Source organism: Larimichthys crocea, chromosome XIII (assembly GCF_000972845.2).
Source record: "Larimichthys crocea isolate SSNF chromosome XIII, L_crocea_2.0, whole genome shotgun sequence".
Classification (NCBI taxonomy): Eukaryota; Metazoa; Chordata; class Actinopteri; family Sciaenidae; genus Larimichthys; species Larimichthys crocea.
Genome location: NC_040023.1, coordinates 31,855,358 through 31,881,892, shown reverse-complemented (window position 1 = coordinate 31,881,892; position 26,535 = coordinate 31,855,358). Strand labels below are relative to the sequence as shown.

Genomic DNA, 26,535 nt, shown 5'->3' with positions numbered 1-26,535 from the left:
TTTTCTCCTGTGTGTGTTTCCTTTTACGAGGCTAAGGGAGAGAACAGGTCAAAGGTTGAGGGCTATCTGTTGGGGCATCCTGGGAGAAGGGCCTCTCTTTTTCTCTGTCCCTCTCTTATATAACACGAGTTATACTATTGTTTATTTTAGTTGCATGTCTTGGAGGCATAATCTCCACCGTATATAAGGGCTTGTCCCGCATAGATCAGGAGAGTCTCTCATCATTCGGCCAGGGGCTCTCCAAGTAACGTTTCACTTGCTACGATACTGAACTTATTGTAATAAATTTGTTATACTACTAAGGCAGTGTCGGCGGAGTTTTTTCTTCAAACATCTTCAACTGCATCCCCACTGAATATACGATGGTACTGTACTGTGCTGTTTGTGTCTTTTTTTTGACTGCATCATCTCACAGACCACTATTGTCATTTTGATGATCAATTTGGTTTGTAAAGTCTTGTCATCACGTGAGAAACATGTCTGGCATGGAGAGTCTCTTATCGTGTAACCTTCTCTGGCGCCATGAGTTACTATGGTTACAGGAATGCCTGGAAACTTAGTCATCATTCTCAATAGAATCATACATTTAGCCTTATTGCTCCTCAATGCTAAAATCTTGTATTATAATGTAATTGTATGTGACAAATCTAAGGCCAAATAAGATATTTTTAGGACCAGCAATATAGAACTATGATCTATTTGTGCCTATCACTCTTGTTTTTAAATGTAACCTGGGCATATTCACATTCAGCCTCCTTGTTCACATTTCTAGGCCCCATGTTGTCATACAGGCTTCCCACCTCCAGTGCATTGCTCAGAATATTTTTGCGTGTGACCTCCACCATGCACCTCTCTTCCTCAAGATAAGAACCACCAGGTTGGTCCATGTCCACAGTGCTTTCTCTCTTCTTCTTGCTTTTGGTCTTCCAATTCACGCTGGAGTAAATCACATTGGCGCCTTCCTCATTCTTCTTTTCTGAGCTTTCAGTCGGTCCTTCTTCGTTGTTTGCTCCAGAGTTTGGCAAGTTGGCACTCGTTGGCCTACTGGTGTTGGCATAAATGCTATCTTCAGCTTCAGTGTTGGGTACCTGCAATTAAAGACAAAACATCTTTGGTACAGATTCACTGCTAATCTGGTGTAATTACTTTTAGTAGAGAACTGTCTTCTTCTAAGTACCTCATTTCCCTCTCCAGCTGTTGTAGTCTCCAGTTGGCTCATGGCTACTGTGCTCTTAAGAGCATTATAGTGAATCTTCTGAGCCCTGAAAAATGCAGAAGATGTAACCTACATGAGTATTTTTAATTAATCTTTGAATTAAATATACCCATGTCTACCCACAACTCATTTATTAATCAACATGAAAACACTGATGATAGAGAAAAGGAACAAGTGTTAATTTGTTTCTTTTGGACAAGACCCGGTCTCCTCAGGATGGAGCTAAAAGAGTGTTTTTTGATGGATGAAGACCCAAAACAAGACTGTACAACATTGTGTCTCAAACTTTAACCTTACCTGATCACTAAAAGCAGAGCACATACTAGTACAAGCAGCGCGACAACTGTGGTGATGAAGACTATCAGCATCACTGAGTCTGAAACATACAAGGGACAAAGAAAAGTTAAAATAATAGTTTTCTTCAGGCCCATTAGTCCTGAGTGAAACCTGTAAATAAATCTGTTATTTACAGGAACATGCACCAGTATAATATTGAAAATACAAACTTTAGATGGATGATACTGATCCCGGGGATGAGGTAGACTACACTGAAAAAAATGGTGCTGTTTGCGTGTCTATTATTAGTGTGGAAGTATACTATATTTCAAACAAATTGAGGAAATATGACATCAGACATATGAGAAGTCATTTATAAATTCAAGATAGTTTCTGACTATTCATTAAGCAGAAAGACAAACCGTGACTTTTTGCAGATGTTGGAGATTCAAGGCTGTAGAAATGAAACCGCTGAGTCACAGATCCTAAAGAGTTGGAGCTGCGGCAGAGCAAGGTGGAAAGATCCCTCCATTGTGGTTGATTCACAGTGATGATGATCCTCAGACCTGTGTCATTTAGAGACTCACTGCTGATTGCAAACTTGTCAGAGTGATTGACAGGTAGCCCGTCCAAATACCACTGTAAAGTGGGAGCAGGATTTCCCACAGTCTCACAGGAACAGTTGAGCTGGTCTGCAGTTTTGGTGCAGTCAGATGAGGGCAGGATCTTTGGAACAACTGTAATGAATGTAGAGATGACACATAACAGACATATAATGTTAGTCTTTAGTCAGAGATTGATTGATAAATAACAAGCAGGTCAAATAAGCTGAGCTTAGCACGAGCTTAATGCAAACTAAATACCTTTTTATATGTTAAATTCTTTTTGAATTACAATGAATAGACTAAATTATGCTTTGAATTATGTAACAAAACATTTGAATCATGTGATACATACACTGAACATCTATTTGACGGATGTTGGATCGTCCAGCTCCAAGATCATTTTCAGCCTCACAGAAAAAAGGAACACTGACTTTAGAAGCTTGAATGTGTAAAACATGTCCGGTCCCCATGACAGTCTCCTGGCCTCCCTGAGCTGTGTACCAGGTGTAGTCCCTCACTGCTGGGTTGGCAGTACTATTGCATGTCAGAGTCACAGTGCTGTCTTCTGGTACTGGACCAGAGGGACTGACTGACACTGTGGTGTGTTTGGGTGGATCTGAAAAATGAAAGATTGTCTGATATTTATAATGAAATGACGCCAAATTATGTCTTCCTTCCAATTCTACCTGAAAATTGTCACACCGCGGTGAGGTCAAGTTGGGTTTTTGTTCTATCTCGTCATTTCCTGGTTTATTTTGATATTTACCTGCCCTCTCGTTTCAGGTCACTGCCCTTCCTCATGTGTCACCGGTCGGATTGTTTCCACCTGTTTCCCATTACCCTGTGTATATCTTGACTGCATCTCCCTGTTGTTGTAAATTCTTAGTCTAGCCTTTTTTGTTTCCTAGTGTTTAGTGTTGTTGTGTTTTTCAGCCTCCTTTGGAGCGCTTTCAGTTAATGTTTTGCAGCCTGTTGTTTTTCGTCCTTGTGAGTGATTTTGATTTTGATAACCTTTTCATAAAGTAGTTTAGAGTTTTTCCTCCTTTGGACTGATTTTTGTTTTCCCTAGTTTAGGCCTGTTTTCATAGCCTGCCATAGCCTCACTCTGTCGGGTTTTTTTTGTTATATCAATAAATAAGCTCATTGACACCTCTGCGCCTGAGTCCGGCCTGACAAAAATATAGTATTGACATTTAGTTACTCTGCAGTGCAAATGTCTAAACAATGCAGCATGCTAACTGGTATTTTCATTGGTCACTAGTACTCTCCAAGTTAATAGGAAATTGTGCTTAAATGATTAACTAGCTTCTACCAAATGTACAATATCCCAGACGTGTTGATAAAGTTATAAGGCGGAATCCTTAAATGTCTTTTTGACAACAGGGTGGTGTGAAAGTTTTAACATCCTAAAGATAATTATGTAAAAGAACTGAATAAACCATTTAATGCCAAAACATGATAATTTGTAAATCAGTGCACTTCATACAGATAGAACTATCAGAGTAAATAGAGCATATAAGTTTGAAATTTATACATACACTGAACATCTATTTGACTGATGGTGGATCGTCCAGCTCCAAGATCATTTTCAGCCTCACAGAAAAAAGGAACACTGACTTTAGAAGCTTGAATGTGTAAAACATGTCCGGTCCCCATGACAGTCTCCTGGCCTCCCTGAGCTGTGTACCAGGTGTAGTCCCTCACTGCTGGGTTGGCAGTACTACTGCATGTCAGAGTCACAGTGCTGTCTTCTGGTACTGGACCAGAGGGACTGACTGACACTGTGGTGTGTTTGGGTGGATCTGAAAAATGAAAGATTGTCTGATATTTATAATAAAATGACGCCAAATCATGTCTTCCTTCTAATTCTACCTGAAAAAATATAATATTGACATTTAGTTACTCTGCAGTGCAAATGTCTGAACAATGCAGCATGCTAACTGGTATTTTCATTGGTCACTAGTACTCACCAAGTTAATAGGAAATCGTAATTAAATGATTAACTAGCTTCTACCAAATGTACAATATCCCAGACGTGTTGATAAAGTTATAAGGCGGAATCCTTAAATGTCTTTTTGACAACAGGGTGGTGTGAAAGTTTTAACATCCTAAAGATAATTATGTAAAAGAACTGAATAAACCATTTAATGCCAAAACATGATAATTTGTAAATCAGTGCACTTCATACAGATAGAACTATCAGAGTAAATAGAGCATATAAGTTTGAAATTTATACATACACTGAACATCTATTTGACTGATGGTGGATCGTCCAGCTCCAAGATCATTTTCAGCCTCACAGAAAAAAGGAACACTGACTTTAGAAGCTTGAATGTGTAAAACATGTCCGGTCCCCATGACAGTCTCCTGGCCTCCCTGAGCTGTGTACCAGGTGTAGTCCCTCACTGCTGGGTTGGCAGTACTACTGCATGTCAGAGTCACAGTGCTGCCTTCTGGTACTGGACCAGGGGGACTGACTGACACTGTGGTGCTTTGGGGTGGATCTGAAAAAAAAGGAAAAAATAAACGTAGTACTTGTGTGTAGGACTTCACACTGACTGACTCTGGTGTTTTTGGTGTTAAGCATTCTGAAATTCTGAATAAAAATGTCAGATTATGTCACTTTTGTCATATTTGTCATTTTTGTGTTGGCCTCTTTTTTTGTAAAATCCATTCTGGTACACACTGTCTTTTTTTTCTTTTACTTTTTCAGCATGGACTTCACCTTCCCACTTTGATTATTCACAAAAAATAAAACTTGGCACAGAATCAGTGGAGAGATTTTATCTGTAGTCATTTAGTCTGTGAATTGAAACATGTAAAGAATACCTCCCTGTATGATTAATCACTAATCTAACTACTAACAGACAATAGATCAATTCAACAAATGAACTCACATGAAACATCAGCAGTCAGTCTGGAAACAGATGACTCAGTGCTGCCATCTTGTTTGTTGTAGACAGCAGTACAGGAGATTTCCTGTCCGTGGTGGCGTTGAGTAGCAGTGAAGTTCAGAACAGAGGTCTTGACTTTAGTTTTGTCCGGATTCTCCTGCAGTGTCTCCTGAGTGACACCCAGGACAGGAGTCCATGTCAGAGTTGGAGGATGAGACGGACAAGGAGCTGGAGCAGAGCATGTCAAAGTCACTGAGGTTCCATCATTCACCTTCAGTGTAGACGGAGTCAGAGTCGGTGTGATTTGATCTGGTGGGAAGGTATATTTTGACCACTCAGTGAAAATGTCATTCACTCTCAATTTTTATACTATTTGTAAAATATAATAAATGCAAAACGATGTAAAAACTGTTCTACAAGAGAAATAATGACTGACCTGTAAGTAAATTAACTTTAACCTACCTTTGACTGAAATTTCTACTTTTTGTTCTTTAAAATTGTGTTTGAAGGGATTGTCACATTCCACTCTGAGGAAATATTCTTTGCTGTCTTCAGGTTTCATGTTGTACAGGGTTGTGGTGCAGTCTTTTTTTGTTTTCATCCATTTGGATTAGTGATTAATATTTTATAAACATTTTCCTGTGTCAGAACATGAAGATGTGGCATTATGAATTGAATGTCTCTGGGTTCAGACTGTTACTCACAACAGGCTTTTTGAAGATGTCGACTAACATTGTGGCAATTGTGAAGGGCATCCTGTACAGTTTTCCAAAGTTAAACATACTAAACAATTATTGATTGGTCATAAACTAAGAGACTGATCAAAAAACTATACATCAGTTGCGAGCTCTATAAATTTCTCATCTGTTACTTGACAACAACCTCATGCAAATATGCACCAGGATCAAAACTAAACTTGATTTGTTGTCCCCATACTGATACATGACTGTGCCTTGACTGTAAAAACTACAGACAATTAGACAGTGAAGCCTTCACACCAAAGTACAACAGATCTGAATATAGCTACAGCAAAAAGAAGTACACAGTCAGCTACAAGGGTGCTGCGGCCCTTTTCACAGAATTTCATTTCAGAGTGAAAGTATTTATTTGACAAAACATTGAGATAAAAACTGAAGGCAAAAGAGATGTTTACACTCGTAATTTTGAATGATTAGATTAAATAAAGATATAGTGCTGAGATTTTTAGCAAAGACAACAAACAGTAATATTTCCTTGTTACTGTAGAGTTGTATTCACTTGTTCGATTCAAAGATTTTTGTCGGTTTCAGGCTCAGTACAAGATTCTGTCTCTATGCCGCAGACTATAAATGTTCTGAGTGGATCCTGTGTGACCATCCCCTGCTCCTTTGATGTACAGGACACATTTAGATCATACTTAGATGAAACTGTAAAGCAATGTGGAAAACTGAGCTAGATTTGTTGTGTTTGATAGCAGTAATCCACAATCACCTATAAAAGTAACTTGATAGGAGACTGCACCACAACCCTGAACAACATGAAACCTGAAGACAGCAAAGAATATTTCCTCAGAGTGGAATGTGACAATCCCTTAAACACAATTTTAAAGAACAAAAAGTAGAAATTTCAGTCAAAGGTAGGTTAAAGTTAATTTACTTACAGGTCAGTCTTATTTTCTCTTGTAGAACAGTTTTTACATCGTTTTGCATTTATTATATTTTACAAATAGTATAAAAATTGAGAGTGAATACATTTTCACTGAGTGGTCCAAAATACCTTCCCTCCAGCTCAAATCACACCGACTCTGACTCCGTCTACACTGGAGGTGAATGATGGAACCTCAGTGACTTTGACATGCTCTGCTCCAGCTCCTTGCCCGTCTCATCCTCCAACTCTGACATGGACTCCTGTCCTGGGTTCACTCAGGAGGACACGCAGGAGAATCCGGACAAAACTAAAGTCAAGACCTCTGTTCTGAACTTCACTGCTACTCAACGCCACCACGGACAGGAAATCTCCTGTACTGCTGTCTACAACAAACAAATGGCAGCACTGAGTCATCTGTTTCCAGACTGACAGCTGATGTTTCATGTGAGTTCCTTTGTTGAATTGATCTATTGTCTGTTAGTAGTTAGATTAGTGATTAATCATACAGGGAGGTATTCTTTACATGTTTCAATTCACAGACTAAATGACTACAGATAAAATCTCTCCACTGATCTGTGCCAAGTTTTATTTTGTGTGAATAATCAAAGTGGGAAGGTGAAGTCCATGCTGAAAAAGTAAAAGAAAAAAAAGACAGTGTGTACCAGAATGGATTTTACAAAAAAAGAGGCCAACACAAAAATGACAAATATGACAAAAGTGACTATATCTGACATTTTTATTCAGAATTTCAGAATGCTTAACACCAAAAACACCAGAGTCAGTCAGTGTGAAGTCTCACACAAAGTACTACGTTTATTTTTTTTTCCTTTTTTTCCAGATCCACCCCAAAGCACCACAGTGTCAGTCAGTCCCTCTGGTCCAGTACCAGAAGGCAGCACTGTGACTCTGACATGCAGTAGTACTGCCAACCCAGCAGTGAGGGACTACACCTGGTACACAGCTCAGGGAGTCCAGGGACTGTCATGGGGACCGGACCTGTTTTACACATTCAAGCTTCTAAAGTCAGTGTTCCTTTTTTCTGCAAGGCAAAAAATTATCTTGGAGCTGGACGATCCACCATCAGTCAAATAGATGTTCAGTGTATTATAAATTTCAAACTTATATGCTCTATTGTACTCTGATAGTTCTATCTGTATGAAGTCACTGATTTACAAATTATCACGTTTTGTCATTAAATGGTTTATTCAGTTCTTTTACATAATTATCTTTAGGATGTTAAAACTTTCACACCACCCTGTTGTCAAAAAGACATTTAAGGATTCCGCCTTATAACTTTATCAACACGTCTGGGATATTGTACATTTGGTAGAAGCTAGTTAATCATTTAAGCACAATTTCCTATTAACTTGGAGAGTACTAGTGACCAATGAAAATACCAGTTGCATGCTGCATTGTTCAGACATTTGCACTGCAGAGTAACTAAATGTCAATACTATATTTTTGTCAGGCCGGACTCAAAACAGGACTCAGGCGCAGAGGTGTCAATGAGCTTATTATTGATATAACAAAAAAAACCTGACAGAGTGAGGCTCTGGCAGGCTATGAAACAGGCCTAAACTAGGGAAAACAAAAATCAGTCCAAAGGGAGAAAAACTCTAAACTACTTTATGAAAAGGTTATCAAAATCAAAATCAGTCACAAGGAGGAAAAAACAACAGGCTGCAAACATTAACTGAAAGCGCTCCAAAGGAGGCTGAAAACACAACAACACTAAACACTAGGAAACAAAAAGGCTAGACTAAGAATTTACAACAACAGGGAGATGCAGACAAGATATACACAGGGTAATGGGAAACAGGTGGAAACAATCAGACCGGTGACACATGAGGAAGGGCAGTGACCTGAAAGGGGAGGAGGTAATATCAAAAAAACCAGGAAATGACGAGATAGAACAAAAACCCAACTTGACCTCACCGCGGTGTGACAATTTTCAGGTTAGAATTGGAGGAAGACATAATTTGGCGTCATTCATTATAATATCAGACAATCTTTCATTTTTCAGATCCACCCAAACACACCACATGTCAGTCAGTCCCTCTGTCCAGTACCAGAAGACAGCACTGTGACTCTGACATGCAGTAGTACTGCCAACCCAGCAGTGAGGGACTACACCTGGTACACAGCTCAGGGGCCAGGAGACTGTCATGGGGACCGGACATGTTTTACCATTCAAGCTTAAAGTCAGTGTTCCTTTTTTCTGTGAGGCTGAAATGATCTTGGAGCTGGACGATCCACATCCGTCAAATAGATGTTCAGTGTATGTATCACTTGATTCAAATGTTTTGTTACCTAATTCAAAGCATAATTTAGTCTATTCATTGTAATTCAAAAAGATTTAACATATAAAAGGTATTTAGTTTGCATTAAGCTAAGCTCAGCTTATTTGACCTCTTGTTATTTATCAATCAATCTCGACTAAAGACTAACTTATATGTCTGTTATGTGTCTTCTCCACATTCATTACCGTTGCTCCACAGATCCTGCCTCATCTGACTGCACCCAAACTGCAGACCAGCTCAACTGTTCCTGTGAGACTGTGGGAAATCCTGCTCCCACTTTACAGTGTGGATTTGGACGGGCTACCTGTCAATCACTCTGACAAGTTTGCAATCAGCAGTGAGTCTCTAAATGACACAGGTCTGAGTCATCATCACTGTGAATCAACACCAAGGGGGATCTTTCCACCTTGCTCTGCCGCAGCTCCAACTCTCGAGGATCTGTGACTCAGCGGGGTTCATGTCTACAGCCTTGAATCTCCAACATCTGCAAAAAGTCACGGTTTGTCTTTCTGCTTAATGCATAGTCAGAAACTATCTTGAATTTATAAATGACTTCTCATATGTCTGATGTCATATTTCCTCAATTTGTTTGAAAATAGTATACTTCCACACTAATAATAGACACGCAAACAGCACCATTTTTTTCAATGTGTCTACCTCATCCCCGGGATCAGTATCATCCATCTAAAGTTTGTTTTTCAACTTATACTGGTGCATGTTCCTGTAAATAACAGATTTATTTCAGGTTTCACTCAGGACTAATGGGCCTTAAGAAAACTTTTATTTTAACTTTTCTTGTCCCTTGTATGTTTCAGACTCAGTGATGCTGATAGTCTTCATCACCACAGTTGTCGCGCTGCTTGTACTAGTATGTGCTCTGCTTTTAGTGATCAGGTAAGGTTAAAGTTTGAGACACAATGTTGTACAGTCTTGTTTTGGGTCTTCATCCATCAAAAAACACTCTTTTACCATCCTGAGGGGACCGGGTCTTGTCCAAAAGAAACAATTACCACTTGTTCCTTTTCTCTATCACTCAGTGGTTTCATGTTGATTAATAAATGAGTTGTGGTAGACATGGGTATATTTAATTCAAAGATTAATTAAAAATACTCATGGGTTACATCTTCTGCATTTTTCAGGGCTCAGAAGATTCACCATAAGCTCTTAAGAGCACAGTAGCATGAGCCAACTGGAGACTACAACAGCTGGAGAGGGAAATGAGGTACTTAGAAGAAGACAGTTCTCTACTAAAGTAATTACACCCGATTAGCATGAATCTGTACCAAAGATGTTTTGTCTTTAATTGCAGGTACCCAACACTGAAGCTGAAGACAGCATTTATGCCAACACCAGTAGGCCAACGAGTGCCAACTTGCCAAACTCTGGAGCAACAAACGAAGAAGGACCGACTGAAAGCTCAGAAAAAAGAATGAGGAAGGCGCCAATGTTATTTACTCCAGCGTGAATTGGAAGACCAAAAGCAAGAAGAAGAGAGAAAGCACTGTGGACCTGGACCAACCTGGTGGTTCTTATCTTGAGGAAGAGAGGTGCATGGTGGAGGTCACACGCAAAAATATTCTGAGCAATGCACTGGAAGTGGGAAGCCTGTTGACAACATGGGGGCCTAGAAATGTGAACAAGGAGGTGAATGTGAATATGCCCAGGTTACATTTAAAAACAAGAGTGATAGGCACAAATAGATCATAGTTCTATATTGCTGGTCCTAAAAATATCTTATTTGGCCTTAGATTTGCACATACAATTACATTATAATACAAGATTTTAGCATTGGGAGCAATCAGGCTAAATTACGATTCTATTGAAATGATGATAAAGTTTCCGGCATTCCTGTAACCCATAGTAAACTCATGGCGCCAGAGAAGGTTACACGATAGGAGATTCTCCATGCCAGACGTGTTTCTCACGTGATGACAACTTTACAAACCAAATCTCAAAATGACAATAGTGGTCTGTGAGATGATGCAGTCAAAAAAAAGACAAACAGCACCGTACAGTACCGTCGTATATTCAGTGGGGATGCAGTTGAAGATGTTTGAGAAAAAACTCAGCCGACACTGCCTAGTAGTATAACAATTATTACAATAAGTTCAGTATCGTAGCAAGTGAACGTTACTTGGAGAGCCCCTGGCCGAATGATGAGAGACTCTCCTGATCTATGCGGGACAAGCCCTTATATACGGTGGAGATTATGCCTCCAAGACATGCAACTAAATAAACAATAGTATACTCGTGTTATATAGAGAGGGACGAGAAAGGAGGCCCTTCTCCTAGGATGCCCGAACAGATAGCCCTTACCTTGACCTGTTTTCTCCCTTAGCCTCGTAAAAGGAACCACACACAGGAGAAAAAAACACCACTGGGACCCGAGACACCGTATCCCACATGGCTCTTTTAACATAAATTGTTTTACATGGATTAACACACCTGACAGCTACCAGGGTGGCTCTCCGGTACTCCTATCCGAATAACCTCAAAGTCCAGATGGACTTAGAATAACAGCTAGCTACACAGATAAGTGTCTCAATGTAAACCATCTATATATAATAGTACTATTGTTAATATGTAACTATGCATCTATGTGCAGACACCTCATGACAAATCTGGATGAGAGCATATAAAGGTTAACTGTGTGATTCTCCCCCCTCAGCAGTTGTGGTCCTTATGCAAACGGTCGGGCCTGCCTATATGTTCCTTTGTAATTAAGTTCGCTTTAGGTCAGATACATTTAAGAATTTGTTTTAAGTGCATAATATGTATTTTACCAATAATATGCTGTATTTTACATGTATTATCTACTCATAATAATGTTTGGTGTGTATAAATTGATGATTGTCTTTGACATTTTACAGTGTGCTGTGTTTATTCACTTCTATTATTGTAAACATAGACTGTGCAACTGTTTGCAGACATAAAAATTAAGGAGCAATAGACAAATAGTAAGTTTTGCTTTTGAGTGTTTTTATTATAATTTTTTTTATATCTATATCTAGCTTCTTGACACATAAAGCATTCCTGTCGATTTCTGAGTTTGTATTCATTTTTTTGTTTTAATCTAACTTCCACTTACCCGTGTTTGAAACATATTTCATGTGCTATACAAACAGTGGTGGGGTGTCTTTCGGGCTGATCACTGTTGAGGCTGACTGCTTTAAATGAGCTCAGCTCAGAGTTTCCTGTTTGAGGTGACTTTACACAGGGGCTGTAGAGTGGTACAGTAACAGATCAGTGGGCCATCACAAACATATCTTGCAGCAGCTCTTCTGGAAAGGTAAGCCTTCTTGTCCACATCACTCACAAGCAAATATGAATCCAGAGACTATTTTTCAAATTCTAAAACTCTTTCACATCTGACTTTCTGATTAAATGTTAAAGAATAGTCTAAAATGAAAATTAACAAAACTTTTTTTCGTTACTTGATAAACCTGGAGGTGCTTGAGCCGTTTTAATGTCTCACATACGACTCTGCTCAGTATTTAACACATATTTTGCAGAAATGTTTACAATGAGGAATTATCACAATCTAACTGCGTACATTGTTACAGCTGCTGTGTTTCAGAAACTTCGATTCAAAAGGCGACTCCACTGAATATGTTTTCTTCATGGGGACTGCTCATCTGCTTAAACTGCTCAGCTTGTTTCTGGGTAATATTAAGCTTATTTATTATTTGTACCTCTGGGTCTGTTGCTGGGTATCATTTTAAACAAAAGATAACACAATTCTAATATTCTGATATTAGTGTCAACTTAAAAAACAGGCTCCAGACTAACTTTTTACATTGATAGCAAGCATTAACTTTTGTCACTTCCTGTCCGCAAAGGTAATTTCTTGACACATTGTTGACCTTGATGATTGCAAACAGGAGTAAATGTGAAGATAAATATTTTAACATTAAAATCACAGAACAGGCAATTAGAATAGCTATGACCTTAAAACCCGTTGAAACAAATAACCTTAAGTTAGTACTGATGTGTAAGATTAGGGCAGGTATTTCAATGAGCCAGTGTCTGCCGACTGTTTTATGGTGTCATCACCCAAAATACATAAAACTCATACATAAAAATACACATGCATAAATACTAATATCCTCAAACAAATGCTTTTTTGACAAGGCAGAAAAAGTGTTGTTTGCTGTTTGTAAACATAGTGAGTGACAGAATAGCGAATAAAGAGAGCGAGTGCCATAGTGAGGACAAAGCGGTGAGCAGAGAAATCATATGTTATTTTCTCAATGATTCATATAAGACAAATAAATCAAAACACAAGCGCCCGGTTCAGCCTGTTTCACTGCAAGTGTATGAAGCTCAGCCTCACAGAGCTGCAGCTCAGAAACAGACAGCAGAGTGGAGACGAAGACAGCAATGTACCTGGTTACGATATTGGTATATATTAGTTATTATAAGGTCGCAAATTGGGAACAGAATACCTGCGAGGAGAGCACTTCTCTGCTGTTAACACACCTGCCATTTTACCATCAGTGCCACCAAAGAAAAGTTGTAGTTGTACTTGACTTGATGGTTTGCAGCAAATGGTTGCAGCCTGGAGCCCTCAAAGAATTAATTTAATAATTCAATCTCTGTATTATTTGTTCTTTAATTTTTTTCCATATCTAAACCAAATTGAAAGTGTCTTTTCGGTGCTTTAAAATGCCTGTGGTACGAAAACCAATGCTCCCTCTGTGCTCTGAGTTCACAGTCAGGCACCCTGGCTAACAAATGAGCCAACATTAGCTGGCATAGCAGCTTAGTTCTGCAGCAGTTTAAGTAACTGTCCTCCTTGATACTCTGTAAAATCACTAAACATTGACTGGCAGCAGCCAGAGGACAACGGAGGAAAAAACAGAAATAATGTTTCTCCATAAATTATGATCCATTTTTCCAAAGTCAGTAAAATATTGGTGTTGTATGACTCAGTGCTGCAAAGCATTACGTACGATCACAGGTGATGTACATACGAAGTGCAGGCATTCATTCATCCCAAATATATATACATTTTTTGTGAATATAATAAAATAAGTGATGTAATTTGTCTTGAAGAAGACATGAAGACATTCGTATGGTACGTTACAGCAATATTTTCACTTTGTCACTCAGGGAGATTTTACTGTGAAAGTGATGAACCACAAAGTTGTGTGTCTGAGTTTCCTTGTGTCACATGTTCATTTTCTCATTCATGAACAAAAATAGCACTACGAAACAGAGCAACCACAACTAACTTTTTTTTTTTTTTGTCGTTTAACCACTGTCTGACTTTCTCCTCTCACCCCACAAAGGTATTTCAGTGCTCGAGCAGGTGGAGCTGGAGCATCAGTGTACCCAAAACAATTACCGCAGTGAAGGGAGCTGTGTTGTAGTGCCATGTCAGACCCACAGCCTCATTCTCGGTCAACTTGGTACAATACCATCCCATAAAGTATATCGTCATGTATGATGGACTTCACCCTGATGAAATAGTACCGCAGTTCAGAGGCCGCACCTCGTAGTGGGTAAAGCTGCAGAGGGCAACTGCACCTGATATAATATGTGAAGGCAACAGACAACAAGCTTGAAGTATATGTTTTGGATCACCCAGACACTTCAACAACTCAGAAATTCAGTGGACAAAATTGTAACCATCTTTGTTGGTAAGTATTGTTAAACTTATATTAAATTTCCGAAATTCAAGCCAGAATGCAAAATTTAAAAAAAAAATTAATCGATCATAATTTGCAGGTTATAGATGAGAAATATACTACAGAAACAGTTTAATATGGGACATACTGCACTGTAGAGTCATTTCTAGTGTCTGGGTCACATAGGTTTATTCAGTGCCGCTACCCTATTGGAGACGAGCAGCAGGTTAAAGCATTTTTACAGCTTTTTTTTTCAATTTTTAGGTGGCTAAAAAGTCCACAGCAGGGCTTTCCTGTACTTTAAACCTGCTGCTAGTCTCCTATAGTCTTTTCTGTGTTTCTCCAAACTGGGAGCGCGCTGATCAATTGTAGCACAATAACACAATGACTAAGTATCTCTTGAAGTCCTGCATAAAAAACCCACACTAACCCTTTAACAAGACAGTTTTACATACTGCTGTTTTCTGTCCCTCTGTACTTGAGCATTTACTTGACTACATATGAAGGCTATGTACATTTAATCTGCACCATACCATGTGATGAATGCAACCTAACAGGATAACTTTAAATTAAATCCACACATGCAATTTATGTGCTAATGTACATGTTATTTACACAGTTGCTAATCTAGAAATAAAAAACTGTGACTTCCAGAGAAAAAAGCTCCTTAATCTCCATTCAGAGGCAGATAAGTGATGGGAAGATTTTTCAGGTCAACTGCAGCATAAGCCACTCCTGCCCTTTCTCACCTCCATCCCTTTATTGGAAAAAAAAATCCACTCCTGGAAACCTCACTTCGATGGCTTTCAGTGAGAAAATATCAGGGCATGGGTGTACACAGAAACTCTGCAAGGACGAGCAACACATAAAATGCATAACAGCAAAGTGAGTTGTTTGGGCTACATAAGAGAGTCAAACAACGATCACACATTTTATGTGGAGTGTACAGTAAGCAATGAAATTACTTGCATGTTTCTTGGGAACTGTCTATATTTTAATTGTATGTTATGATTTCCTGTATCCACAGACAAACCTGTGACTGTGATCCTGAAGCTGGGAAATAACACCAGTAATAGAGGGTGGCAGCATCTCATGGAGTGTGCTGCTGATTGTAACCCACAACCACACACTTATTCATGGTTCAAAAAGAGGATGGGTCAGCACATCCGGATAAAATTCAACTGGGAGAAAAACCTTCAACAACATCCACCCGAGATACTTCTATCTCCTGCATTGCTCACAATGACATTGGAGCGGGACAGTCCGCCTGGTTTGGGTCTGGATGTGTCAACGTAAAACACAAATCTTACTATTTAAATCTATGTCCTTTACTGATATGTTAAGGATTATTCAAAATACAATACTACACATGGCTCTGTCCGGCCACAACACATGAATATAAACACTTAACGTGAAGCGAACTCATTGCTCTGCAGCCAATATTGTTTCAAATTTTGGTGGATATCCCAAAATTTCCAAATATACTAAATCATCAGGATGAAGTTGGGGAGGATATGTATATTAAATGATGCACAAGTTACTAGAATATTTTTCTATTCATGGATAAAAAAATAAAAAAAAGACTTAAGCCAATATCCACATGAGATGGAGTGGTAGGCTTGAATATCTGCACGCTTGGGACATCGACATGTGACGCCTTGACTGTGCTTTGCTACAACAGGTCTACAATGTCCCATTTTTTTTAGTTTACAGTAAAGTTGACACAGGTTTAATCCCCACCCACCAACACCATAGTTTGTTTGTTTGCCCTACACAGTGTTAGCTTCGTCTTCTTAAGGAAATATTTGTGGAAAATCATCTTGCAAAGTTCCTTAACGTGTACAAGGTGATTAACGCCGTTCATTAAACAATTTGGTTAAATACATGAGAGGAAAAGTTGGCGCTCATGGCATGAGTCTTACACCTAATTGTAGTTTTCACTCCGTTTAAACATTATACACAATATAATATGATGTCAGCACTGGATGAACATAAACATATTTACATGCTATAGAGGGAAATTAAAAGGGGGAAACAAGCTACAGTTACAGTATGAAAGAGACCCAAAAGATATGTAACAGACGATTGAAAGTTTCAGAGACCTGAATGGGCAATACTATTGTTACAGGGGAACTGTGTGTGTTTCACAGGTTTTAATAATGAACTTTTAAGCCAACGAGAAGGATAACAGCTCAAACTTGTTAGGTAACAAGACCAACAGAAAACGAAGCAAACAAAACCAAGAACACAATGTAAATCAAAACACCAACCACAGCAGAGCGCAAGACAACCATACCTGCAGCTATGTCTCCAAAACACCGTTTATTTGGAAAAAACATAAGACCAATTGATATTATAATCTCATTCGATACAGGCAAAACAATGCAAGTGCTTCAATATCAGCCGTTCACTTCACGTTAAATTGAACTTCTGGATGAGATGGAGGACTTAATTAGAGAACAGAGTAGACCTTTCGACATGACAATTGGCGGTTAACAAGGTGGTTTCCAATGATAACTTAATTAAGGACTTTTCCATTTATTCCAGCAGACCTTCCAGTGATCCAACATGGCCACAGCGCACCCTTATCTCTGTTTGGACTGATGGAACAGAACCAGTGCCATTTGTTATTGGTATTTAGTTAATTTTTTATAGGGAAAGGTCATTTTTTCATAATCATGCTTCTCTTTAATTTATAGAGTGTTTTTTTTTTTAGAAACTGTGATAAGAAAATAAGAAAAGAACATAAGAACAAAAAAAATCATATACGTCAATGATGAAACTAAACATTAGCATTAAGATAATGAAATCTTATTTAACTTAAGTCAGGCCCCGTGTACTCAGTGACCATTTATCCACTCCTTAAAACATGCTGAAAGGGGTAAAACTATGTCAGATATTTATGTATTCGCTTTTGTCCCCAGTGTGACATAACCTCACAACCATGAGGGTAAATGACAACATAGTTTCAAGAACTATCATGCAAGAGTTTAATTTCTTAATTGTCGCCTTGCGCCACTAACGAAGCTTGAGGACTTGTGGTTTTACCATGGCTGAGAGAGTGTGAGCCTAGACACAAACACAGTGTAAGGGGACTCAACTGCATCTGCAGTAGCACGCCAGCTTCCACTCCACTGAGCCAACGTTTGAACTGAACTGAACGTTCAGTAAATAAACCTGAGGGCTATCATAGTCCAATTCTATATGAAGGACGTATCTCTCATAATAATGCGAAGAAGAAGAAACTGATACCGTGAAAAACCGCCCATCTCCTCCTGAAGCAGCAGGAACTGCAGAGGGAGCCGGATATGATCAGTATTTAATACATAGGGAAGGGGGAGAGAAAAAAAAAACTGCTTTGAAACATAATTTATTTTATTATTAATATAAAATAACTAACTATATTATTATCCACACGCTGTCCTTTAGTCTCAATCTGTACCCAGTAAGCAGACAGGAAACAATGCACAGAGAGTCTGAAACACCCAAAAAAACCCATGAAATATCAGTTTCACTTATGTCCAAGATTTAAATAATATTTTTGTTATATCTGTCTAGATGCTCCTGTACTCTGCTGAGTCCGCATGCACCCCCGGACAGGGGAAGGTTCTGAAGTGTTGTCTGTCATAGCTTGAGTGCAATCCCCTAACGCTTCCATAAACTGGACCGTTGTGTATTGATGGAAATGACACTTGCCCTCGTTCCTTCAGCTTTGTCTTTACATATACGAAGAAATTTTGCTTCCGGCATAATGAGAGGACAAGTTCAAAGACAGCCTCTGATATATCGTGGCACGGCCACTAACTACTCTGGGTGGCCAAGAACACCAAAGAGTGTTCTGTGGAATAACACAAGTGTTAAGTTACTGGCACACCCAAAAGCAGATCAGTTTTGTTCTTTTTGTGTATGATATTACTAACTATTAGTCTTTATAGCTATTTGGCTATATGGGTTGAACCTTTATATGCTTCCTGGTTTTGCCTGTTTGGATGTGCGATGTTCAGTGTAGAGAATCATGGGGTATGAACAGGTTTGGTGTATGGCTTCAAACTTGTCCGTCATAATCACTGTAAAGCTATATTACATCTTTTTTATTGTTATTTCATTTACCCCACAGCTGGCTACAGGGATTTGTAGCAACATGACCAATCATTTTAAGGTATGAAACAAACTGGAATTTTGTCTTTACAGTTGACAATAAATTTATTGGCTAAATTACAACTTAAATATCATAAAAATATCTTTCTTTTTTTTAAGGCCCAAAAGATCACCGGACAATACAAAAGCCACAGAAAAATACACCAACAGTCATCAAAGGTAAAGAAAGCGTTTTTTTTTTTTAATTGGCTCACTACTTGGCTGTATGATATGAGACAGACATGATGTGGCGTATGACATGGTTGTCCGTAAAGTTCCCAAACATACAAGAAAAGCACTAGTTTTGTAAACCAGGTATCAAGTGCCTAAATTGAACTAAGACATTCCAAAGCATCGTATATGGGCTCTCACTCACTTTGTCACTTTCATCTTTTCTTCTCTCTCTCTCTTCTCTCTATTAGATCGCACGTGTAGATACACAATCATCCCAAGCAGACCAGGTAGAGGCACCCTGAGGTGAGATATCTTTCCTGTATCTATGACAATGGATTGTGTGGTAGAAATGCAAGCCAACCAGAAGCTCAACAGTACCCGAAACGCACAAGAGTTGACCTAAGAGGTGGCGAAATGCAGCATTAGCAAGGGTGCAGGATCACTTATTCTATGCAATAAAAACATGACAGTTTTTTTTTAATTCTCCTGCTGTTGCTTTCATTGCTCAAGACGTGAGGAAATATTGAACTTTGCTTTTGACTTTTTTCACAGAATGAATTACAGCATGGCTACCTATCTAAATGCTGATCGGAGGAAATCTGCTGTGCGGTCTTCACACAGTAGCTCAGTACTGACAGCAGCAGTCTGCTTAAGTGCCATTGCTTGGTAACAAATGAATTGTTGTAATATTTTAACAGTGGGTATTACATGGTTTCCTTTTTATACCATTTCATCCAGACTGAGGGAATTGCTGTAAAATACTCCATCTTGAACATGTAATTCAATATAGACTTCATGTTGCAAAAGGAACCCAACATATACATCAGTATGCCTGTGGCAGATTTATACCACTTAAACGGGGTGCCATGTTGATTCCCTGCTGCACTCCTAATTGATGGCCTATATAAATAGGGTGACAGAAGGAAAACCATATTTCAAAATATTTCAGGCTCTGGGGACAGACCATAGAATAAAGGCTACTATACTCTAAACTATATGAGCTATCGAAATGCTTTGAGCCAATGATACCAACACTGGACGGTGAATTCAAGAAAAGTTATATAATAAAAAACATGAACCAGGCTCCATGGCTTGGTGAAAATTGAACAATCATGTTCGATATCTTTCTGAATGGAGGGGGGGATGTACTTACTTCATTACATACTCATTGTAAAGGTCAACAATAGTTTTGCATTGTTGTCAATATAACGCGACTGTTGCGTGCGCTAAGTGTAGGATGAGTTGAGGAGTAGTGGCTCATCTTTGAACTTGCAAGTATCTGGCTGCTATGTCATGAAAGGCGCAGCAATGCAAACAAAACAAGCTTTAGTTTGTCTTTTTTAAAGCCTTTACACATTTTTGAAAAACATCCTTCGAGTAGGTAAATATGCTTTTTTTCTGTTGAAAATCTGATGTTTGGAAAGCTGGGTATGAAAAACGTATTTGTCATTAAACAATATTGTTTTTATATTGCTGTGTAAACCTTAAAGATATTGATTTCATAGCTTACAGTATTAGCTGTCCTTAATGCCCTAATTTGATTCGGAAATTATGGCAAAAATTTTGGAGTTGTTTTGGTGATGGGACAAAACATCTGGTTTACATTTTACCTGACTGCTCTTTAATATTATGCGCATGTCATATATTCCTGTATATAATCTTGCTCATTAGGTATTAGGAACAATATTGATTCTTTTTTATTTGGCCACATGAAGACTTAATTTAAGATCCATTCAATCACAATCGATTATCACAAATAGAAAATATAATTCTGTGTCTGTTCTGCATAAATGTTGATTTTAAATGGTGTTTTCCCCCTTTGGTTTAGGGCCATAATGGAGACAGCTGGTGAGGACTTGATGGTCATCCTCTCAGTTTTACATCATTTCATTCCTGATAGGCCTGCCATGCCAACTCCCTGGCTCTCTATGCCTTCAGTTAAGATCCACTTCCAAGCCACTTCTGGCAGACATCTGCTACCATCTGATATCTCTGACCTGCTCTGTTTGATCATCCTTCCTCTCAAGATTGCATGAGCGGCGTTCAGGCATATTTAGACTTTGCCAAGATCCTGTGCACCTTGCACCTCTTCAACCTCTTCTCCACAAACTACACAGACTCCTTGTTACTGATGGCAGTCAGTGTATTCGCTACATTGGTGTTCAGCTTTTCCCATCACTATCATCCAGCTGCAGAAACCTGTGTCTGCGATAGTTATCAGTGTGCCATTATTTGGCTATCTCAGCCAGCCAACTGCCGTATTGTTTTTTTTTGCTGCCACGCACCACCCATAGAGAGATGAAAACTCACATGGTGCTATGAGAACTTCAATGCAAAAGCAGTTGGAGATTCCTCTACCAGTACGTTTGGACGTTTTTCTTTTGCTCTGCCTCATACCTCTTTGTAATTTGTGTTTAGGCTACCTGCGGCTGCTCTTGATCCTGTAAAGCCGCCCGGATATCCCGCTGGATGCAGAAGCAGAAGGCATCGGCTAAGGCCTTGGGAACTCTAGCTGTGGTTTCCTCGTTGTGTGGTGCCATACAACATCTCTCATCTAGTGGGTTATTCCGAGGTGAAAGCCCAAATGGAGGACTACACCTTGCTGTTTAGGTGGCGTTGCACACCTGCATTTGATCCATCATCTTCTTACTTTCCTCCCCTCTTTTCAATGCACAGTGGAAAAAGTTCATTTTCCGAGGAACGTAGACGCAATGATTCGAAGTACAAAAGGCAAGGGGACAAGCGCTGGCCAAGTGGAAAATTACACATTCATAACAATATTGTCCATATCAGCTTTTGTGTTATATATGTACTGTAGACATGATAACAGAATGTTATGCTGCACAGGTTCTTTAACAGTCATTTTATAAAACCGCTTTATCTTGGTAATTTAGATAATAAATTTATCATGTTAACTGTAATCACATCCTGCTTTACCTGGGAAATGTTATTTTTTTGCACTCGTGACATTATTCCTGTTTATTTTAGCTCTCTTCTGCTCTCATGCATTTGTAGGCACAATATCTGCCAACAAACATAGATGAGCTGTACAGAGGTATGGTAATTCTATAGAAAGTCAAGTGCAAAATAAGGCTGAAATATTTATTGTACAGAAAATGTGTTTTGATGTCAAGACATAGTTATCTGGTATTTAAAATGTTGTGTTGGTGTGGGTTCAACATAATATTGTGCTTTGCATGAGTGCAAATGTGATAGATTGTACTAACTTATAATCAGGGTAAATAAAATTTAGCAAATTGACAGTACGACCCGCATGGTGATTTGATTGGAGAATTGACAGAGCTATTTAGATTTTTTTTTTTGAATTTTAGAATATTATCTCTTTGGTTCAGTATGCACCTTATTTTGTTTACTATCAGCAAGACAGATGTCCTCTGGTGTAAATGGCCATTGCAAACAGAAACAAATTGTCATGCCGGAACTTCAAATCAGGACTCCGGCGCTGAGGGTGTCAGTGCGCCAGTTTTTATTGGAGATGAAAAACCTCTCGACAGAGTGATCCCAAACAAGGGCTTTGAAAACTAACCTCAATGAGGGGACTAGCACAAACTAAAGTTAACAAACACATCCTCCTAAGGAGGAAAATCTCTTTATTACCGGGTGACCCTGCCAAACTTATCAAAATCAAAACCAATCCAAGGAGGAAACTCAAAGGGCTACAAAACCTCACTAAACCATACTAGAAAAAACAGTAAAGAAACAAAATCTCTTCCTGAACGGTGGAGGCTAGACAATTACTTATACACTTTAACCAAGAACCTGAAAATATCGCCAAAGGAGGCGGACAATAAATTGACTCTAAACCAAGAACTATGAACCAAAAGCTTAGACTAAGAAAGTTACAAACAGAAAACTCACTCTTTCGACGGCAGGAAAAAACCTCATGAAAATCCACACTGTGGCTTGAACAGACTTTAGAGCTGGCTTGGTGATCGCATGAGACAAAAAACCTTTGCACAGGACAAAGGGCGACACAGGACCTAATATAGACAACGGGCAACATGTTAACACTAAGGACGGGCACGTGACCTTAAAGAGAGGGCAGGTACATTTCAAACTAAAACAGGGAAGTCACAAGAAAACAAAAAGAGCAGTGTCTCCTGAGTGACACCCAGGACAGGAGTCCATGTCAGAGTTGGAGGATGAGACGGACAAGGAGCTGGAGCAGAGCATGTCAAAGTCACTGAGGTTCCATCATCCACCTCCAGTGTAGACGGAGTCAGAGTCGGTGTGACTTGATCTGGTGGGAAGGTATATTTTGACCACTCAGTGAAAATGTCATTCACTCTCAATTTTTAGACAATTTGTAAAATACAATAAATGCAAAACAATGTAAAAACTGTTCTACAAGAGAAATAATGAGTGATGTGTAAATAAATTAACTTTAACCTACCTTCGACTGAAATTTCCAGTTTTTGATCAATGAAATTCAGTTTGAAGGGATTGTCACATTCCACTCTGAGGTAATATTTGTTGCTGTCTTCAGGTTTCATGTTGTTCAGGGTTGTGGTGCAGTCTTTTTTTGTTAAGTCTCCTATCAAGTTTCCTTTTTTAGGTGATTGTGGATTACTGCTATCAAACACAACAACATCTAGCTCAGTTTTCCACACTGCTTTACATGTTTCATCTAAGTATGATCTAAATGTGTCCTGTACATCAAAGGAGCAGGGGATGGTCACACAGGATCCACTCAGAACATTTATAGTCTGCGGCATAGAGACAGAATCTGTACACTGAGGACCTGAAACAAGACACAAATCGTTGAATCAGAACAAGTGAATACAACTCTACAGTAACAAGGAAATATTACTGTTTAGTTGTCTTTGCTAAAAATCTCAGCACTATATCTTTCATTTAATCTAATCATTCAAAATTACGAGTGTAAACATTCTCTTTTGCCTTCAATTTTTATCTCAATGTTTTGATCAAAATAAATAGTTTCACCCATGAAATGAAAGTTCTGTGAAAAGGGCAGCAGCACGCCTTTGTAGCTGACTGTGTACTTCTTTTGCTGTAGCATATATTACAGATACTGTTGTACTTTGGTGTGAAGGCTTCACTGTCTAATTGTCTGTAGTTTTTACAGTCAAGGCATCAGTCATGTATCAGTATGGAGGAGACAAATCAAAGTTTAGTTTTGATCCTGGTGCATATTTGCATGAAGGTTGTTGTCAAAGTAACAGATGAGAAATTTAAACTAGAGCTGCAACTGATGTATATTTTTATTATTGATCAGTCTCTTTATTAGTTTTATGACCGACCAATTAATTGTTTAGTATGTTTAACTTTGGAAAACTGTACAGGATGCCCTTCACAACTTGCCACAATGTTAGTCGACATCTTCAAAAAGCCTGTTGTCTGAGTAACAGTCTGAAGCCCAGAGACATTCAATTCATAATGCAAATCTTCATGTTCTGACAACAGGAAACATTGTTTATAAAATAATTAATCACCAATCCAAATGGATGAAAATATTTTTTTTATGTTGATTGACTAATGCATTGTTAGAATAATTGGACTCAAACATCAAGTCAAGTAAACTAATAGACAATAGATCAATTCAACAAACGAACTCACATGAAACATCAGCTGTCAGTCTGGAAACAGATGACTCAGTGCTGCCATCTTGTTGGTTGTAGACAGCAGTACAGGAGATTTCCTGTCCGTGGTGGCGTTGAGTAGCAGTGAAGGTCAGAACAGAGGTCTTGACTTTAGTTTTGTCCTGATTCTCCCGCAGTGTCTCCTGAGTGACACCCAGGCCAGGAGTCCATGTCAGAGTTGGAGGATGAGACGGACAAGGAGCTGGAGCAGAGCATGTCAAAGTCACTGAGGTTCCATCATTCACCTCCAGTGTAGACGGAGTCAGAGTCGGTGTGATTTGATCTGGTGGGAAGGTATATTTTGACCACTCAGTAAAAATGTCATTCACTCGCAACTTTTATACTATTTGTAAAATACAATAAATGCAAAACGATGTAAAAACTGTTCTACAAGAGAAATAATGAGTGATGTGTAAATAAATTAACTTTAACCTACCTTTGACTGAAATTTCCAGTTTTTGATAAATGAAATTCATTTTGAAGGGATTGTTACATTCCACTCTCAGGTAATATTTTCTGCTGTCTTCAGGTTTCATGTTGTTCAGGGTTGTGGTGCAGTCTCTTTTTGTTAAGTCTCCTATCAAGTTTCCTTTTATAGGTGATTGTGGATTACTGCTATCAAAGACAACAACATCTAGCTCATTTTTCCACAATGCTTTACATGTTTTATCTAAGTTTGATGTAAATCTGTCCTGTACATCAAAGGAGCAGGGGATGGTCACACAGGATCCACTCAGAACATTTATAGTCTTCGGCATAGAGACCTTAAACTCTCCACACTGGGCACCTGAAACAAGACACAAATCTTTAAATCAGAGCGATTAAATATTACTCTAAAAAACATGCTTAGTCTTTAGCTGTATCTAAAACAGTATCTGTAATGAATATGTTACAAATGTTGTTGTACTTTCAAAGCAAAGTTGAAGTTTAATAGTTTTTATAATCATGTATCCGAATGTGAATGAACGTCAACTCACTCTGCAGCAGACAGGCCATGAGAAGGAGAGTCAGAGCTGTAGCCATCTTCGTGTCTGGAGATTACACATGGAACAATTCACATCTTTAGTGCATTTCATCCCTAATTAACTTTTAGAGCCGGGATTAATTGTTGCTATTGAATGCAGTATTCTCAGAGATTGCAGACCTTATATTTGTTTTTCAATCTTTATCAGTGTAAGAAAGCTGGACCCTCTATGATAGAGATGGGGCAGGGACCTCCTACTGTATATATAGTTTAAAAATGTGATACATATCAAACAGTCAACAAACATATCTATTATTCATAGAGCAAAAAGTGTGTATATTACTGCTTTTAAATCACTTTATTTAAAAACCGTAATTTAACAAATTAATGAATCACTACCCTTTTTAAATGCATTTCTTTCAGATTTGTCAGACATTTATGGGTGTTTAGAAATGGATTCAATAAGAGTAATACTAGTTCAGTGTTTCTATACTTCCTTACTTTGAAAGATTTTTGCAAAAAATAAATGTTTGTTGCACACTTTCCAACCTTGTTTGTCATTGGTACAATATGCTGGTTTTGTCAGACAAAACATAGAAGATTCATTTATGATAAAAAAAGTAAAAACAGGAGCTTTACTCGAAACATAGACGTGACAAACATAGTCTTGTATTCATTAATTCAGTGTCATGAGATAACTTATGATTTCGTATTACAGTATATAAATAAAACTGAATTGACATTTTGTGTTTGAAGGGTTAGAATTTGTATAATATGTAATAATATATTTAAAAGCAACAATACCGCAATCAAACGACAACTTCCTTCTGACAGAAATGTTGTCACCTCGCTCTGTTTTTTCTTTCTGCCTTTGAAAATGGTTCATTGATCTAAGATCAAGTGGATTAAAATTGTTTTATTTAAAATAAAATTTAAAATACGATTTGATATGTATTATATAGAAGTCATGATGACTTACATTTTCTGCAGGTCTTTCGAGGACGACAGATGAAAGATGTGCCGAGAAGTGAAGTTCCTTAAAATATGTGTTGCTTGTTCAAGCAGTCTGCAAGAACTGACCTTAAAATGAAG

General features: G+C 38.5%; 1 protein-coding gene and 2 long non-coding RNA genes across 3 annotated transcripts; 2 read left to right on the top strand and 1 right to left on the bottom strand.

The window, feature by feature from the left end:
- Positions 1–72: 72 nt before the first annotated feature.
- On the bottom strand, positions 73–26,535 carry LOC113747252 (B-cell receptor CD22-like). The gene is made up of 13 exons (XM_027286227.1): positions 26,423–26,535; positions 25,457–25,510; positions 24,916–25,091; positions 24,457–24,762; positions 23,273–23,620; positions 4,995–5,300; positions 4,338–4,601; positions 3,636–3,899; positions 2,450–2,713; positions 1,915–2,229; positions 1,514–1,592; positions 1,178–1,262; positions 73–1,088 (listed from the first exon to the last, which is right to left on the bottom strand). The coding sequence occupies exons 3-13, from the start codon at positions 25,013–25,015 to the stop codon at positions 696–698; spliced, it is 2,724 nt and encodes a 907-aa protein (XP_027142028.1). The 5' UTR covers positions 25,016–25,091; positions 25,457–25,510; positions 26,423–26,535; the 3' UTR covers positions 73–695.
- On the top strand, positions 6,911–8,763 carry LOC113747253 (uncharacterized). The gene is made up of 3 exons (XR_003463496.1): positions 6,911–7,061; positions 7,456–7,718; positions 8,641–8,763. It is a non-coding gene; the product is annotated as an uncharacterized LOC113747253 (long non-coding RNA).
- Positions 9,347–10,077, top strand: LOC113747254 (uncharacterized). Its single transcript, XR_003463497.1, has 3 exons — positions 9,347–9,416; positions 9,733–9,811; positions 10,057–10,077. It is a non-coding gene; the product is annotated as an uncharacterized LOC113747254 (long non-coding RNA).